The 16,101-nt window shown below is 38.7% G+C and overlaps 1 protein-coding gene across 1 annotated transcript in view; it reads left to right on the forward strand.

Moving 5' to 3' along the window:
- Positions 1-275: 275 nt before the first annotated feature.
- Positions 276-16,101, forward strand: part of LOC148023280 (putative calcium-binding protein At1g02270) — a 41,469-nt gene continuing 25,643 nt past the window's right edge. The window contains exons 1-3 of the mRNA XM_087696318.1: positions 276-1,186; positions 1,486-1,584; positions 1,710-1,815. Of these exons, the coding sequence (XP_087552444.1) occupies positions 620-1,186; positions 1,486-1,584; positions 1,710-1,815 (772 nt within the window). The 5' untranslated portion in view covers positions 276-619. The remainder of the gene's footprint in view (positions 1,187-1,485; positions 1,585-1,709; positions 1,816-16,101) is intronic.

Raw genomic sequence — 16,101 nt, forward strand, 5'->3', positions numbered from 1 at the left:
GGTGAGGAAAACTTTAAAATTTGAAGGATTTTGGAATAAAAACCTTTAAATAAAGGCATTTTACCTTAGAAAATTTTCACGGAGAGGTTTTCCACCTTTTAGGAATTTTTATTTTATTCGGAGCACTGAATTTTCGGAGTCAAATACGACGAATTTAAATATTCAAATTTGACATAGAATTTTTAAAAACATTGAAATTGTTTGTGTGCTCTCAATCAACGAGCGGAACGATGTTGAAGGAATAGAAAATAATTCATGGACAGATCGTCAGCATCAGGGATCAATCATAAGCATCTGATTCCCTCCCTGGATCCATCCAATATGCTTTGAAGAGTTAATTTCATATCTAGACCAATAAAGATCATCAGCATCCAAGCAAAGATCTTCCATCAGTGCCTCTCTCTCTCTCTCTCTCTCTCGCTATCAGGTTCTGTGTCTATCCCTCAATCTACTGAGAGAGAGGAGGGGGTAAAGGGCAGAAAGGGCGAATTGCAATCATAAATCATAAAAGAAGATAAAGAAGAAAGAAGAAGAAGAACAAACAGAGGAAAAGAAGGGGAGGTTGAGGAAAGAGAGCAAGTGCCCTGTGTGGCATCTGCCTCATATCCTCCTTTCACTGATGTGGGCATCTTCCTTGCATCTTCTGCAGCCTTTTCACGTCTCTTCTGATGGTTGCTCACCTTTGGACCACTATGCCAACTCGGCCAGAATGGCTTCATATGCCCCGTTCCATGTCCTCAGACAGAGCCGTTCATGCTATACAACTGCAAGGATTCTCGCCCATAGACAGAAGGTTGCCATGGCTCCCTTCCCACCCTTGCAATCAGTCCACTGTTCCTTGAAGCACCCTGAATCTGCCTCGGAACACGATCAGCAATTCGGCAGGAGCTCAAAGGATGCAGAACATCTTCAGCCTTATCAGACCTGTCATCATGGAACACACATAGGTATATGTCGCACGACCCAAACGCATGTCGGCAAACATCGTCCTATTCCAGCTGTTCATGCTGTGGGCAGTAGACATGTCGGCAAACGTTGTCCAATTCCAGCTGGTCGTGCTGTCTGCTTTCGGCAAGAACCCTCGATTGCACAATCAAACGCTCCTGCTTCATCCATTGCAGATACAGTGCTATCTTGCACTACATTCAACATATTGGCACCCATCTACAAACGCATCAACAATGAGGTGCATGTGTCGACAGCATTAATTGGTGTGTCAAAAGGATGCATAACAAATGTGATACATGGTTTGGCAGGATTGCATTGAAGAGTGAATTATGGTATTTATCAAGCTTTGCACAGATTTTTGATTGGGCTGAGAAATGGCAAGGATTGCATTCTGACAAAGTGTATTTCTAAAATGATAGATCGAACACAACCTATGTTTACTTGCTTCTTTTGAGAAGTGTCTATTGCCAGTGGTAGAAAATCTGGGATCAGTATTTTCTCCACTCTCACCAAAATTGTATTGTCTTTGTTTCTCAGGGTTGTCGAGAAAGTCAGTTTCGCGACTGCTGGATGAATAGAAATCAAGGAATTCTTGAGATGCTTTTGATAAATGGGTCATCCATAATTTGTTTGCAGGCAAGCACATGCTGTGCTGAAAATAAAGTGACATTGCAGAATGTCTGTCTACATATCTTCACATACTGCTAACTTGTATTCATACATTGCTCTTATGTTTTCACATTGCTTTCCTTCTGCTGCAGGAGTTTTGGCTTGGAAATGATGAGTTGGTACAATTGTATGATGAAAGTTTGGCTCGTGCAGGCTACCAGACCTACAAATTGGTTCGAACCAATAATAGAGGGGATGGTGTGTAAATTGTGATCTGTATGGATGCTACTTAGACTGTGGGAGAACATAATACTTGCCTATTAAGTATCAAGAAATTGTAGACATGCAAATTTCCTTGAGATAATTTAAGCATATGCTTGGTAACTTGATGTTCAAACTTTGATAAGTTAACCACTAGTGGTTCCTTTGAAATAACTTAGGATGGATATTACTAGTAACAACTCTTGGTGTTCCAGTTGTCCAAGATAGCTTAGGTAGTCTCTTCTAGCTGCAAGGATATGCTGTCAATTTGGGAGACATATTCTTTGCTCTATATCTTGTCGCGTTGAACCTATAGGATGATCCTTTTATTAGCCTATGTTAGGTGTGCAGCCACATGAGTGCTATACACGATGCATGGTCAAGAGGTGCATGATACTCTTCAAGAATTTGTAAATAGAAAGGAGTGCCTTACCTAGTTGTCAATGTGGATGGTCATCCTTTGATGTACTAGTGTGCAAACTTGACCCTTCACTGCTATTATTGAATGAGGTGATTATAATCATCCCATGGAATGTGTTATCATGGGGAGAGAAAGAATGCTTCTTCTTCTTCAATTAACAAATTAGAAGGCTATAATATTCTTGGGGATATTAAGAACCAAGTTCTCAAGTACAATTGAGAAGATCACATCAACAAGGAGATGCGTAGGAATGAAAATTTTAGCCATGTAGTGCTAGGGTCCCTCCCTCTTAGATCTAAGTCTAATATGCTTCAAATGTGGTTCAAGTCTTGGAGACCAAACCATTGAAGTTCATGGCCTCACTTGAAGTTCACTTCTCATGATTGTGGTGGTAAATGTCACTAGGATGTGAAATCTTCATTCTTTGCTTAGGAATACTTGGGTAATAAATTGAGCTAGCCAATTTAATTGTTGGCTGGTCAGATTATTTTTTTGAGCATGAAATAATAATAATCTGAAAATTAATTTAATAATGCAGGAAATTGCTGGAAAATGGATCAAGAAGGCTGCAACTTGGCAAAACTTGCCTAGGTCAAGTAGGGAGAAGGCTGGTGGGCTGGGAGGAGCTCATTCCAGTTTGTGGGAGCTAAGAGAGAGGGAGAGAAGGCTGTACATGCAGTTTAGAGGCTGTAACAGCCATCGGCTTAGCCCTGAAGTAGTAGGCGACAGCCCTATAAGACCCTAGGACAGCAGGCGACAGCTAGGGAGGCTGCTAGACCAGTGGTGACTACAAGTTGGGGTCGGTGACAACCATTTTAGGCCTCTTGGCAGTGACTGCAGGAAATCTAAGACATGGCGGTAATTGATTTAATCAATTTTTGGCAATGAAATTCTGAGTCTTCTCTCTCTATAACATTCTCTCTCATCCTCCAGCCATTTTTCATCCTTCCTCTGAGAATTCTAGTAGTTCTAGCCATGGGAGGTGGAGATTTTGATGAATCTGCTGCAAATCCAAATTCACAATAGAAATTGTGTTTTGACAACCACCTTGGGAAGTGCACTTAGATTTGAAAGCCTAGAGACTTGAATTTCAGTCATTTAAATTGGGAGATTTCAGGAGATTCAAGAGGCCATTCAACAATAATGATTTGAAGCTGGATCTGTCATCACCAAGGACCATGGTGAAGGCCAATTCCTTGAGCAAACCAAGGGGCAAGTTGGTTTGAAGGCTTGCTGGTCATTTGTGATAGCTAGAGGCAATTGAAGAGTGAAGCGGATTTAGGGATTCTCAGTGTACTCCACGAAAACAGACAAGAGGGAAGAGAGATGAAGAGACCAATATCACAAACACAAAAGCAATGGAAACTTGAACATACGGAGAGATAGGGTTGAAATCTTCTCCTTCTTCTTTCTTCTTCCACACGAAGGAACTAAGTCTACAACATGATAAGAGACTAATATGAAAGCAACACAATGTATGTACATGTGGTTACTAAGTGTGAACTTGCTAGGAGAGAAGAGGTTGCACAATAAATATGCCATAACCAAGGATGGACTACGTGGGTATAGTCTAGTTGTAGAATCATTGGCATATCCTTATGTCGGCCACCTAACACGCCAGTGAATAATATTGTGCCACTAGTCTTGAAGGGTTGAAGCTTCTCAGCTTCCAAGGCCATGGTGAAAATATTAGTAGCTTGATTCTCTATGTGATATAAACCAAGTCAATATTACTTGCCAAAAACCGCTCTCGAATGAAATGATAATGGGCCTCTATGTGTTTGGTTTGCACATGATACACTGGGTTTCTAGCCAATTAAATGCTACTAAGGTTATCACAATAGTTGATAATCTTCTTGTTCACCTGCACTTCCAAATCACCAAGTAGCTTGTGTAACCAAGCTATCTCACATGCTGCAATTATAACACCTTTTTACTTTGCCTTTGTACCGGACAAGGCAACTGTTGGTTGTTTCTTGTTGCTCCAAGTAACAACACCACTGTCAAAAGAAAACATAAAACCATTGGTAGATCTCGTGTCTAAAATACTACTAGCCCAATCTATATGTGCGTAATCATGCAAGCTCAATGGTACACTTGTACTATAGAACAAGGCATAGTTAAATGTGGACTTAACATAGCGCAATGTGTGTCACATTGCATCCAAATGTGGCTTTTGTAGAAGTTGCATAAATTGACTCTCCAAACCAACTGTGTAGTTTACGTTTAGTCTAGTGATTGTCAAATAGATTAGGTTGCCCATAATCTTCCAATACATGGTGACATTCTCAATCAAGTCACCATCATGTATATTCAGCTTAGCATTAATATCCAAAGGTATAGAAATAGGCTTGCAATCAGCCATACCATACTTTTTCAACATATCCAACGCATATTCTCTCTATGACAATCATATACCCTCTGGAGTCTTGATTATCTCTATGCCAACATCACTCTTATACATAGAGTGAGTGATTAGCCTGTGCTTCACGAAATCCAATGTTGACAAGATATTTTGCAATTTTGTCATCCCATGCTCTAGATGCTTGCTTCGGCTCATACAAGGCCTTATGAAGCTTGCATACATAATCTGGATAATTCTCATTCAGATAACTAGGTGGCTGCTCGACATAAACTTCCTCTTGCAATTCCCCCTATAAGAAGGCATTCTTAACATCCATTTGATGCATGATTCAACTTTTTGATGCAGCCAATGTTATGAGAGTCCTTATAGTGGCTATTTTAGCCACTGGAGCAAAAGTCTCCTCATAATCAATACCATGAGTTTGTGTATACCCTTTGGCAACAAGTCATGCCTTATAGTGCTCAATAGATCCATCTGACTTATACTTAACCTCGTAAACCCATTTGTAGCCAATAGCTTTCTTGCCTTCAGATAAGGGCACCAACTCCCATGTGTCATTATCTACAAGTGCAACCATTTCTTTATCCATAGCACGATCCCAATGCTCATTACCCACTACATCCTTAAAATAAGTGGGTTCCATATTCTACACAACCTTAGCCATATATGCATAGAGATGAGCTATATAGCTATCATATGTTAATCGATGCATTGGCTTTCTTACTCTACTTGACCTGTGTGGACCTGAATCACTACTAGGTGCTTTAGCATCCTCTTGTGCCTTATACACACCAGGTGCTTTAATAGATGGAATCCCAAACTTCTCATCCAAGCTCTGCTCAGAGCCATCTAAATCAATATCAAAATGAGAGAAGCCTAATGATACAATAGGTGAGCCCCCAACTTTCTCTTTACATTTTCTTGACATTTGTGACGTACTTGGTGGAGTAACTTGTGACATCAATCTGCCACTCAAAGGTCTGTGAACAGAACTATGACTAGGAGACTCTTATGGTTCACTCAATGTCTGTGACTGCAGACCTATTTTCTGCACAACCACACTCTCATGCTCATCAATCCCAACCGCGTTCTGCACATTACTATACTAGCTACTCATTTCATAAAAAAGATCCGTGCTAACTCTCTGTTCATGTGTAACAAAATTATAACATCTATATTCCTTTTGCTCAAGAGAATGTCCAACAAATATATATATATTTGCTTTGGGATCCAATTTACTGCGCAACTCACTACGAATATGCACATAAGCTATATATCCAAATACTTTCAAATGGGACAGATTTGGCTTTTTGCCCGTAAACTTCTCTTTGGGTGTTATACCGTGTACTGTAGCAGTAGGCGTTCTGTTTATAATATATACAACAATAGTAATTGCTTCAACCCAATAGTAATGAGGTAAGTTTCTTTCTGAGATCAATGCACAAGCCATCTCTGCAATATACGTGTTTTTTCACTCAGCAACTCCATTTGGCTACAGAGTACATCGATATGTATACTAGCTCTGTATACCAATTTTTTACAAAAAATCAGAAAACTCATTGGAGAGATATTTTTCCCCTCCATCTGATCTTAGACATTTAATATGCAGCATTGCCTCATTCTCAACCAAAGCCTTAAAGCTTTTAAAGTAAGTGAACACCTCACTTTTCTTATGTATGAAGTAAATGCATACTTTGCAAGTATGATCATCAATGAAGAAAATATGATACTTGCAATCACTCAAAGTTGCGGTCTTTGTAGGATCCCACACATTAGAATGTATTAATTTTAGTGGCTTCTTGTATACATGCTTTTCATGTGGAAACGCGTGCCTTGCTTGCTTTCCAAGTTGACTTGTTTTATATACTTTGTGCATCCCATCAACTCTAAACTTAGATAAGCCATCCACATTCTATTTTGATTGCATGTCTTTCAGCTGCTGTACATTCACATGACCGATTCTCTTATACCAAATTTCAATATTAACTCCAACATTTGAACCTTTTGTAAACATGGCAAAATCCATTTTAGGTAGACTTACATCAAGAGTAAATAATCTGCTAGGATGTTTTTCTTTTGCAATCAACATGTAATTATTTTTTAGATCTTTTACATATCAATCATCAGATGTGAAACGAATTTGTAATTCCAACTTTACCATCTGACAAACAGAAATAATTTTCTTTGTAATATTTGGTATATGCAGCATATCAGCCAAGCACTTAGTTTTGCCATTCTACATACTCAAAGAAACATTTTCAACATGAGTAATGGGACGAGGTATATCATCCCCAGTCTTCATATAGGCTAGAGACTTTGAACTACGCATCTTTCTAAACCATTCTCCATGAGAGGTCATGTGGTTAGAGGGACTTGAATCTACATACCATACATCATTCTTTGATGAACCATCATCAGCCATAGTATTCATAAAGTGTTACATGACAAACAAATGTTTACTTTTGTTATCATTGTTTCTGCTACTACTGGATGCATAGCTACGTTGCCACTTTTTTTCATTTCTAATTTTAACATTCTTTTTGAAGCAATTTTAAAAAATGTAGCCGTTTTGGCCACAATGCTAGTACACTTTGTTATCACCAGAAATTTGTTGTCTATTAGATTCTGCAGCTTGCTCTCTTTGGCTTCCCCTTTCTCAGGACTATCCTCCTCTATTTTGTTGTGTATCATAACCTTGACCACGACCACTAGCTTGACCTTTGTTATGACCTTTACCTCTGGTAGTAGAGTAAAACACCTGTTCAGACTTGTTTTTGCTTTGAGAAGAAGAGGAATCTAAGCCAAGGTTCTTCTGCTCAAGTATCAACATAGAAATCAAGTCTACAAAATTAGGGATGTCATCCCTCGTATTCATAGATGACCTAAAGCTCTTGTATTCATCTCTAAGTCCATCTAAGCATGCAAGTAGAACATCATCATTATCAACTACCACACTGAAAGATCCAAGAGCTTTCACAATACTCTTGATCTTCAAGGCATAATTATTAATGGATAGGTTCCCTCTTTTCACTTGGTTTAGCTTTGACTCGAGCTGCAACTTTTTGGCCTTTGTATGTACTTCGAATAGCCTTACCAAATTCTTCCATGCAATAGCAGGGGTTTCAGATTTTTACAAATAGCCCATCATGCTATCTGTGACATTGATAGACAGCCAATACAATATTTTACTCTGTGTTTGCTCCCATTTTTTCTTAGCCTTTAACTGTTTTGTAGTAGCATTTCGTGCAGGAACTTAAGGTGCCACTGCCATGCTTTCTTCAATGTAATTCCAAAAACCTCTGCCCTTAAAGAAATTTGCCATCTTGAACTTCCATGCATGATAATTATTCTTATCAAGCTTCTCACTAACAATCTGGTTGAAGTTGTCAGACATTTTGACAAAATTGAAAACTTGCAATCTGCAAGTAAGCTGATACCAGGTGCACCACAACTAAACACGGAGTCCTGCCGAAACTATAGTATATCTAAAAACTATTGTCGGGACCACTTACAGGTCCAAAACGAAGGTCCAACTGACCTCAAAATGTAAAAAATCGCACCTCTGCAATATATACACCATTTTTCTTGCTCACCAAGTTTCACTACAATCAGAGATTGCAACCCTGTCAGCCTCAGGAACCTCTTGCGGCTATAACCTAAGGCAAATCAAACAAGGTGGAAGATCTTTTTACTTGTTGCTTGCTTTCATGCTCCAACGCTTTTACTTCAGTTTTCAATTGAGCTTCGTGCAACTGTGGGACGGCTTTGATACCATGAAAACAAACAAGAGGGGAGAGAGGTGAAGAGACTAAGAGCACACACACAAAAGCAATAGAGACTTGAGAACACAGAGAGATAGGGCTGAAATCTTCCTCTTCTTCTTCCACACAAAGGAACTAAGTCTACAACATGATAAAAGAGTAATATGAAAGTACCACAATGTATGTACATGCGGTAACTAAGTGTGAACTCACTAGGAGAGAAGAGGTGGCACAATAAATGTGCCATAACCAAGGATGGACTGCGTGGACGTAGTTCAATTGTAGAATCACTGGCATATCCTCATGTCAGTTATCTAAGATGCCAATGAATAATATCGTGCCATATCACCAAGGCACATAGTGAATGCCAACTCATGTAGAGCTCGACATCTCAACACTCCATTCAGATTGCAATACAAGATAAAGAAATATCGCAAGGGGTGCTAGTTTTGGGGCCTATAGGTTGTCCATTGTCCAAGTTTAAGTGGCAAATTTGTATTTTTAGTTTATGTGGATTCCAATCTTGCTTTAATTACTACCCTATTCAAGAAGGAAGGCTGGTTTCATGGTTCCATTATAGGGACACCATTAACTCCCTTAAATTGGTGGGTCTGAGGCATGTGATTCAAGGTTAGAAGCTTTGATCTAGTGCTGAAATTGTATTCAGCCGAGCAATTACAGCAAGGATGTCTTCTTACAGTGAGATGGGATTAAGCAGTGATGATGCATCTCAATCTGAAAATGCACATAATGAAGGGAGAAATGCAATGCCTAATCTTGGAGCCGGTTCGCATTATGAACAACAAGAAGAAAGTATGGGTATTGACCAAGAAATGTGTCCTTCTAGGCCACAAGATGCTAATGACTAGTAAAGAAGTGAAGAATATGAAAGGCTTGGTTGAGGGCAGTAGTTGACATCTTTGTGTGGTTGGCTAAGGATCCACAATTTTAGAGATTTTTGAATTTTCCAAAGAAGGACAACAAGGGCAAGAAGAATATGTCATCCTCAAAGGCTTTGGGGTAGCAAGAAACTCCCAAAGAGCAGCCATCTTAGCCTCAAGTTGCACGAAAGATTGGTAATGGGCAAAAGCAATTAATGCTAGTGGGGCTAAATATGCAAATGCAAGGCCATCTTGGCAGTGTTTATCCAATCGGTTTTGGATAACAAGGCATGCATGCAAGTGTGAGAGGCAGCCAAGATACTTTGGTGATGGTACTATTTTTCATGCTATGATGGGTCAAGGATCGCATACAGGAATGTATGGCACAACTCGTTATGGTATGTAACAACTAATGCATGGAATGTAAGATCCAATGTATCCAAGAATGGCTCGTGTCAGAAGTGGATGCGAGTATCCAAGTATGATTGGTGTCGGAAGTATATATCCAAGTATGGTTGGTGTTAGAAGTGGATGCAACAATGGAACCATAAGAAACATTGTAATAGATTGTGCAACACGAGAAAAGTGAAAAAAGAAAAGCTGCAAGGCAAATAAGAACATTGCACAAAGAACTCAAGAAGAAAGAGATGCTTGGGAAATGGATCCATATACCAAGACATGCATCTTATCACGAGGACGTGAAATTTTGAGATGCTTTAATCTTGCTGATAACGTTTGATTAAGTTATTAATCAAATGTGCAAGGTTGTTTAGCACATATAATGCACATGGTAGTTATTTCATGGTAACAAGTCAAGGACCTTGAAGATGTAGTGGGTGTCAAAGGCAAAAGTTGTGACAAGGTAATTAAATGCAGGCTGGAGCAAGCAACGGGCAGAACTTAGGGTTTTCTCGTGAAGAAAATTAGATTTCTCTCTCATCTTGGCTTTCTCTCACCTTCTCCAACCCATTCTTAGGAGATCTTAGCATTTCTTAGCCATTTTGAGTAGATCTCAGCTAAATTTAGTAGTTAGTAGAGAGATCTCTGTTGTAAACCCTAATTTTTTGCAAAAATTAGGGTTTAGCAGCCACCTTGAGACCCGTGCCAACAAAAGGTATTGTACACTAAAATTAGCACTTGAAATTTGTGGAATTGACAAGGATTTCAGATGCTAGGCCATCCATTGTGAATTGGGCAACATTTGGCCAGTGCTGGGTCCATTTGTGCAATTCTTAGGTGAAAATTAAGGGGCAATTGGCCCAAATTACTTGCTGATTATATGTATAGCAAGGGGCTTTTGGATGAGCAAAGGAGATTGTGGAATCTCAACTTATACTCAATCCATTAGCAATTAAAGTTAAAGAAATACAGAAATGGCTCCAGTTTTGGGATCAAGTGGGTGTCTATTGTCCAAGATTGTTATGACAAATTGCGCATTTCAATGTATGTTTATTTGCTGATTGCTGTAATTAAGTGCTTAATCAGGGAATTACCACCCTCTCCAAGAAGGAAGGTTGGTTTCACACCGCTTGAGGGTTATGATGTATTGCTTTGGTATGCCTTGGTGCCATTATGTGCATGCAATGATTGACTCCCATGCTAAAGTGATCACTACTCAGAATAAGAGCAAGGCTCATATATTGGATGCAAAATTGAAAGGAAAATTTGTCATTGTTGTATCAGTCGTTGCCATTTTTAAAATAATGAAAAATCACATTTCAGCATACCTAGTTTTCAATAAGGATAAGGTTGGTAATAAAAATGTTGGGAACGTGTCTAACTTGAAAAGGGATTGCATTTCATTTCTGTAATTATTTGTTGATTACTCTTCATAGTCACTTCTAGAGCAACTATTGCCTGAAAGGCCCGAAGATCATGGTATAGATCTCATTCCTAGAAGTAGTTCTCCTAATAAGCCACCTTATAGGGTCATGTAGCTCAAGAGGAGATAATGAGTTGGTGAATGAGGTGTTAGAAAAAGGGCTGATTTAGCCTAGCTCATCTCCCTTTTGTTCTCTAGTACTTTTGGTACAGAAAAAGAATGGCTTATGGTGTATGTGCATTGACTATCGTGCTTTGAACAAAATCACGATAAATAATCGATTATTGATCCCTTGGATCAATGATGTCTTAGATAGATTATAAGGGGCAGCAATATTCAATTTTGTTGATTTAAAAAGTGGATATCATCAGATCCACATTAGATTGAAGGATGCTCCAAAGATAGCTTTTAGGACATCGTTTGGGTTTTATGAGTTTCTTGTCATGCCTTTTGGACTTTTGAATGCTTTTGCCACATTTAATTAGATGATGGGTCATATCTTTTCAGGCTACATAAGGCATTTGCGGGCACCTTCTTTGATGACTATGTATATAGATGGGAAAAAGAATGTAATGATTGATGTGCAAAGAGATACCCTAACGCAGAGAAATATCCTAACATAGAAACTCAAATACAATCGTACAACAGTATTTAGGTTATTTTATTTGAGATGCTACTTTTGATAGTCTAAGCTTTTCAAATTTAATGTATGGGAAGTTGGAAAAACCAAGGCATGAAATCCATGAGGAGTAGGCCTAGCATAAGCTGATAGAAAGCCCAAAGCTAGTCACTAACTAATTGTTCCAACACGACCAAGCTAAAAAGAACTATCAAAGAGGTTATCCTAAGTGGTTGTCTAAACTACCTACCTACCTGAGGACAACTAGACCAGGAGCTCCTACTAGGCAATAACTCCTATAGCGTGAGAAAGAAATATTGTCTTTTAGAGCACATTGTCCTTTTAGGCTTTTATTTTTCATACTCGAGTGTGTAAGAGAGAGAGAGAGAGAGAGAGAGAGAGAGAGAGAGAGAGAGAGAGAGAGATTCACAAAATTTCACAACAAAACTCAAGTTCACCTTAATAGGGAGAAGATCAAAGTAATTATTGATAAACATTTGTAGAGTGCACATTAGGACAAATCAACATCAATTCTTGATTAACATAGAAGTGATAGAAGAACATAGTTAGGGTTAGGGTAACTTACAGACAATGAATACAATGAATTAAAAACTGAATGAATTTAAAATAAATACAATGCTCATGTAGTAAACATGCTATGCAATGAAGTCTGAAGAATATTGAGCCCCTTGGGGACTGGAGTGGTAGAGAGTATGAGTTGGAGAGAGTGTTGGACTTTGATGGATCTTGAAATGTAGCAAGGCACTCACTATAGTTATTTGGTAGAAGTAGGCAAACACAGTTGTGGATAGTTGGATCAGTCAGATAAGTAGAGGAGAGAGAAAAACAGCAAACACAGCCATAGAAGGTGTTGAATAGTCAAGTTAGCAGTAGTCTGGGTCAAAAACGCAAACTCCAAGTGATGCCAAGGTAGTGGTTACACAGATGAAACGCAAGGTGGATGAGGATATCAGCTATAGGTGTTGGGAAATTTCAGTGTAATATGCTTTGCTTTGATGCATTGTAGTGCAATCGAGGATGATTGCAAGGATTTCAAGGGGGTAGTTACTTTACAATGTGGGACGTAGGATCTTGAGATATTAGTTGGTGCCAATGGAAAAAGTTATAATAAGTTGTGTTTCACAGGTACTAAGTGGTGCATGGTATCGAAATTGGTCTAGATCACTTAATTAGCCTTAAGTGTTAGCAATGACATATGATTGGGCAAGAGTTAATTATTTAATGCTTGTCCAGGGGCTAATGAGTGCTTTGGAATACTTGGGTAATAAGTTGGCCTAGCCAATTTAATTGTTGGTTGATCAGATTATTTTTCAGAGCAAGAAATAATCATTAAATTAATTTCCAGAAGTAATATTCTGAAAATTAGTTTAATAATGCAAGAAATTGTTGGAACATGGATTAGGAAGGTTGCCACTTGATAAAACTTGCCCATGCAGGTGTAGAGAAGGGTTGATGGGAGGTTGGGAGGAGCTCATTCTAGTTTGTAGGAGCTGAGATATGGGGAGAGAAGGCTGCACATGCAGTTTAGAGGCTATAACAACCATCGGCAAGCTTTGAACCAGAAGGTCACAGCCCCATAGGATCCCCAGGCAATAGGTGACAATTGGGGAGGCTGCTAGACGGCACTTGCGACAGCCATTTTAGGCCTCTTGGCAGTAGGGGAATGTAGGAAATGCACTCCAACACAGGGCAATAGCTGATCTAAATAGTTTTTGGCAATGAAATTCTTGATTTTTTGTGGCTACAACATTCTCTCTCAAATTCCAGCCATTTCTCATACTTCCTCAATGAATTCCAACAATTTTAGCCATGGAAGGTGGAGATTTTGATAGCCACCTCGAGAAGTGTGCTTAGATTTGAAGGCTTAGAGACTTAAATTTCAGTCATTAAAATTGGGAGATTTTAGGAGATTCAAGAGGCCATTTTTCCAATAGTGATTTAGGGTTGAATTTGTCACCGAAGAAGCATGGTGAAGCTCAATTCCTTGAGCAAATCAAGGGGCAAGTTGGTTTGAAGGCTTGTTGGTCATTTGTGACAGGAAGAAGCAATTGAAGAGTAAAGCAAATTTAAGGATTCTTAGTGTATTCCATCTAGATTGCAATACAAGATAAAGAAGTACCGGCGCCAGTTTTGGGGCCAATAGGCTGCCCATTGTCTAAGTTTTAAGTGGTAAATTTGTATTTTTAGTTTACATGTGTTTTAATCTTGCTATAATTAGTGCTTGATCAGGTTAATTACCACCCTATTAAAGAAGAAAAACTGATTTTAGTAATTTATGGCTATGTCCTCAAGGATATAGAGGATCATCCTTCGCTATAATTGGTTTCATGGGTGGGCTTCGTGGGCTATCCTATATGAGTGTCAATCAAGATCATCACCCTTTTCTAGACATGACCTAGGGCCATATTGGTTACATTATGGGAAAGTATAATGCTTGACTATTAGGCGTTAAGAAACTACAGACATATCAGTTTTCTTGAGTAAATGTTGCATTTTTAGTTTTCCTTGTTTACTCAATGTTCGAACTTTGATATGTTAACCATTAGTCATTCCTTGAAATAACTTAGGATGGAAATTACTAGTGAGAATTCTTTGCATTCAACTCTTTGAAGATAATTTTGGTAGTCTCTTCTAGTTGCGTTGCAAGGATAGACTTCAATGGTTTCAAATTTGGTGGCTGGGCGTTTTTGAGAGGAAGCGGTGTGTATGTTCTTTTATATTTGGTCTCCTCGACCCAAGAAAAAGATCCGTTTATTAGCTTAGATTTGGCATGTAGCTACATGAGTGCATACGTGATGTATGGCAGAGCGGTGGCATTATGCTTTTCAAGAATTTGTATACACAAGGGAATGCCTTCCCTAGCTTGCAACCTGTTGGAGCAAGCTTCTCATAGCTGATGGAGAAACACTAAATATGGCTTTCCCAGCCCAACATCATTTGAAGTGAGTTTTAGCATTTCTTAAATCTTGGTTTGGCTTGACACTTTTTTTCCAAGTTTAAGGCCTAAGCAATCAACTTCCACTTAAGCTTAAAGACATCTCTAACACGTTGATAAAATTGGACACGACACGTATTTAGAATTTTGATTCGAGTCAATATAGTTTTCTGGTAGAGGCTCGTTTTTTGTATGGGTAGCGGATAGGTGGATAGCCCATTAGGCAAGCAGTGTCGGGCAGGTTAGACTATTATGTTGAGATGGTAAGCTCAATATGTGCGGATATTGATGATAGACCACTTGGCTAGATGGGTCCGCACATCTACACTTAGCGCGTCGGTGGTCATTATGATTCTCACATGGCCACTGACTTATCGCTTATTATTTTTAGTTTGTTACACCTACCTATAGTTGGCATAGTTATAGTGTAGTTGATTAGTATAGTCAGTTATACATTTTTTGACTTAGTAGGTCACTTTTCTTTATGTTGTATCTTATCTATATTTTGTGTACATTGTATTGTGTGAAAAAGAAGAAGAAACTAGTAAGAAAACGTTTTGTCCTCCATCTCTCTTTTTGTGTTTTTTAGTGAGCTTCCACTTGTGTAGATGGTATGTGTTTGGCGCAATAGCTCAAGCAAATCCCCCCACAACGTGATTTATGACATGGTATTAGTGGCACCATTGAGAGGCTAGTTTTAAAGGATGAAGTAAAGGAGAAGAAACAAGGATTCGAGCAAGCAAGCAATAGATAAGAACCTCTTCCATTCTTTCACTTTCTCTTGGATAGTGCTTGTGGAGACATTGGAAGCAGGGCAGGGTGAAAATCTTAGATTGCTATGAGATTTGGTATGTGAGCAAAGTACCATATATTCTGTAGATGACCTTTAGAGCTTTTCCGCTGCTTTTTTGGCCATCTAAGGTAGTTTTGGGCTCCATTTTAGATTCTCAAGGTTGTGGACAATAGTTTTAGGGTATATTGCGATTTCAATTGTATTGACCGAAAGTTGGTGCACAGGTTACAAATTTCGAATCTGTTAAGTTTTCAGATGTTTGCCAGGATTGCCAGGTAATAAACACAAGTTTTATTTGCAGATAGGTTGCAGATTACATATAATATTGAGCACTCAATGAAAAAGGTTGCTTTGTGTATTGCTGTGCACTTGTAAAAAGTTGTAGAAGACTTGCTTACTGTTCTATACTAATTTTGTAATAATGGTAGAGAACAGTGGAAACCCCATCATTGAGAAGTTGGACAAGAACTACTATTCATCATGGAAGTTTCGTGTAACAAATTTCCTTATTGGAAAATGTTTTTGCGAGTTTGTTTTAGGTGAAGATTAGGAGCCAGAGCTAAGTGACCCTCTACGACTGTAGATGAATTAAATGTGTGGAAAGAATGGAATGGAAATAACAAAAAAGTGATGTATTAGCTATTTGTAGTCTTTGATAATACTAT

This window comes from Lygodium microphyllum, chromosome 16, assembly GCF_053477565.2.
Source record: "Lygodium microphyllum isolate KBCC chromosome 16, Lygodium_microphyllum_v1.1.10, whole genome shotgun sequence".
NCBI lineage: Eukaryota > Viridiplantae > Streptophyta > Polypodiopsida > Schizaeales > Lygodiaceae > Lygodium > Lygodium microphyllum.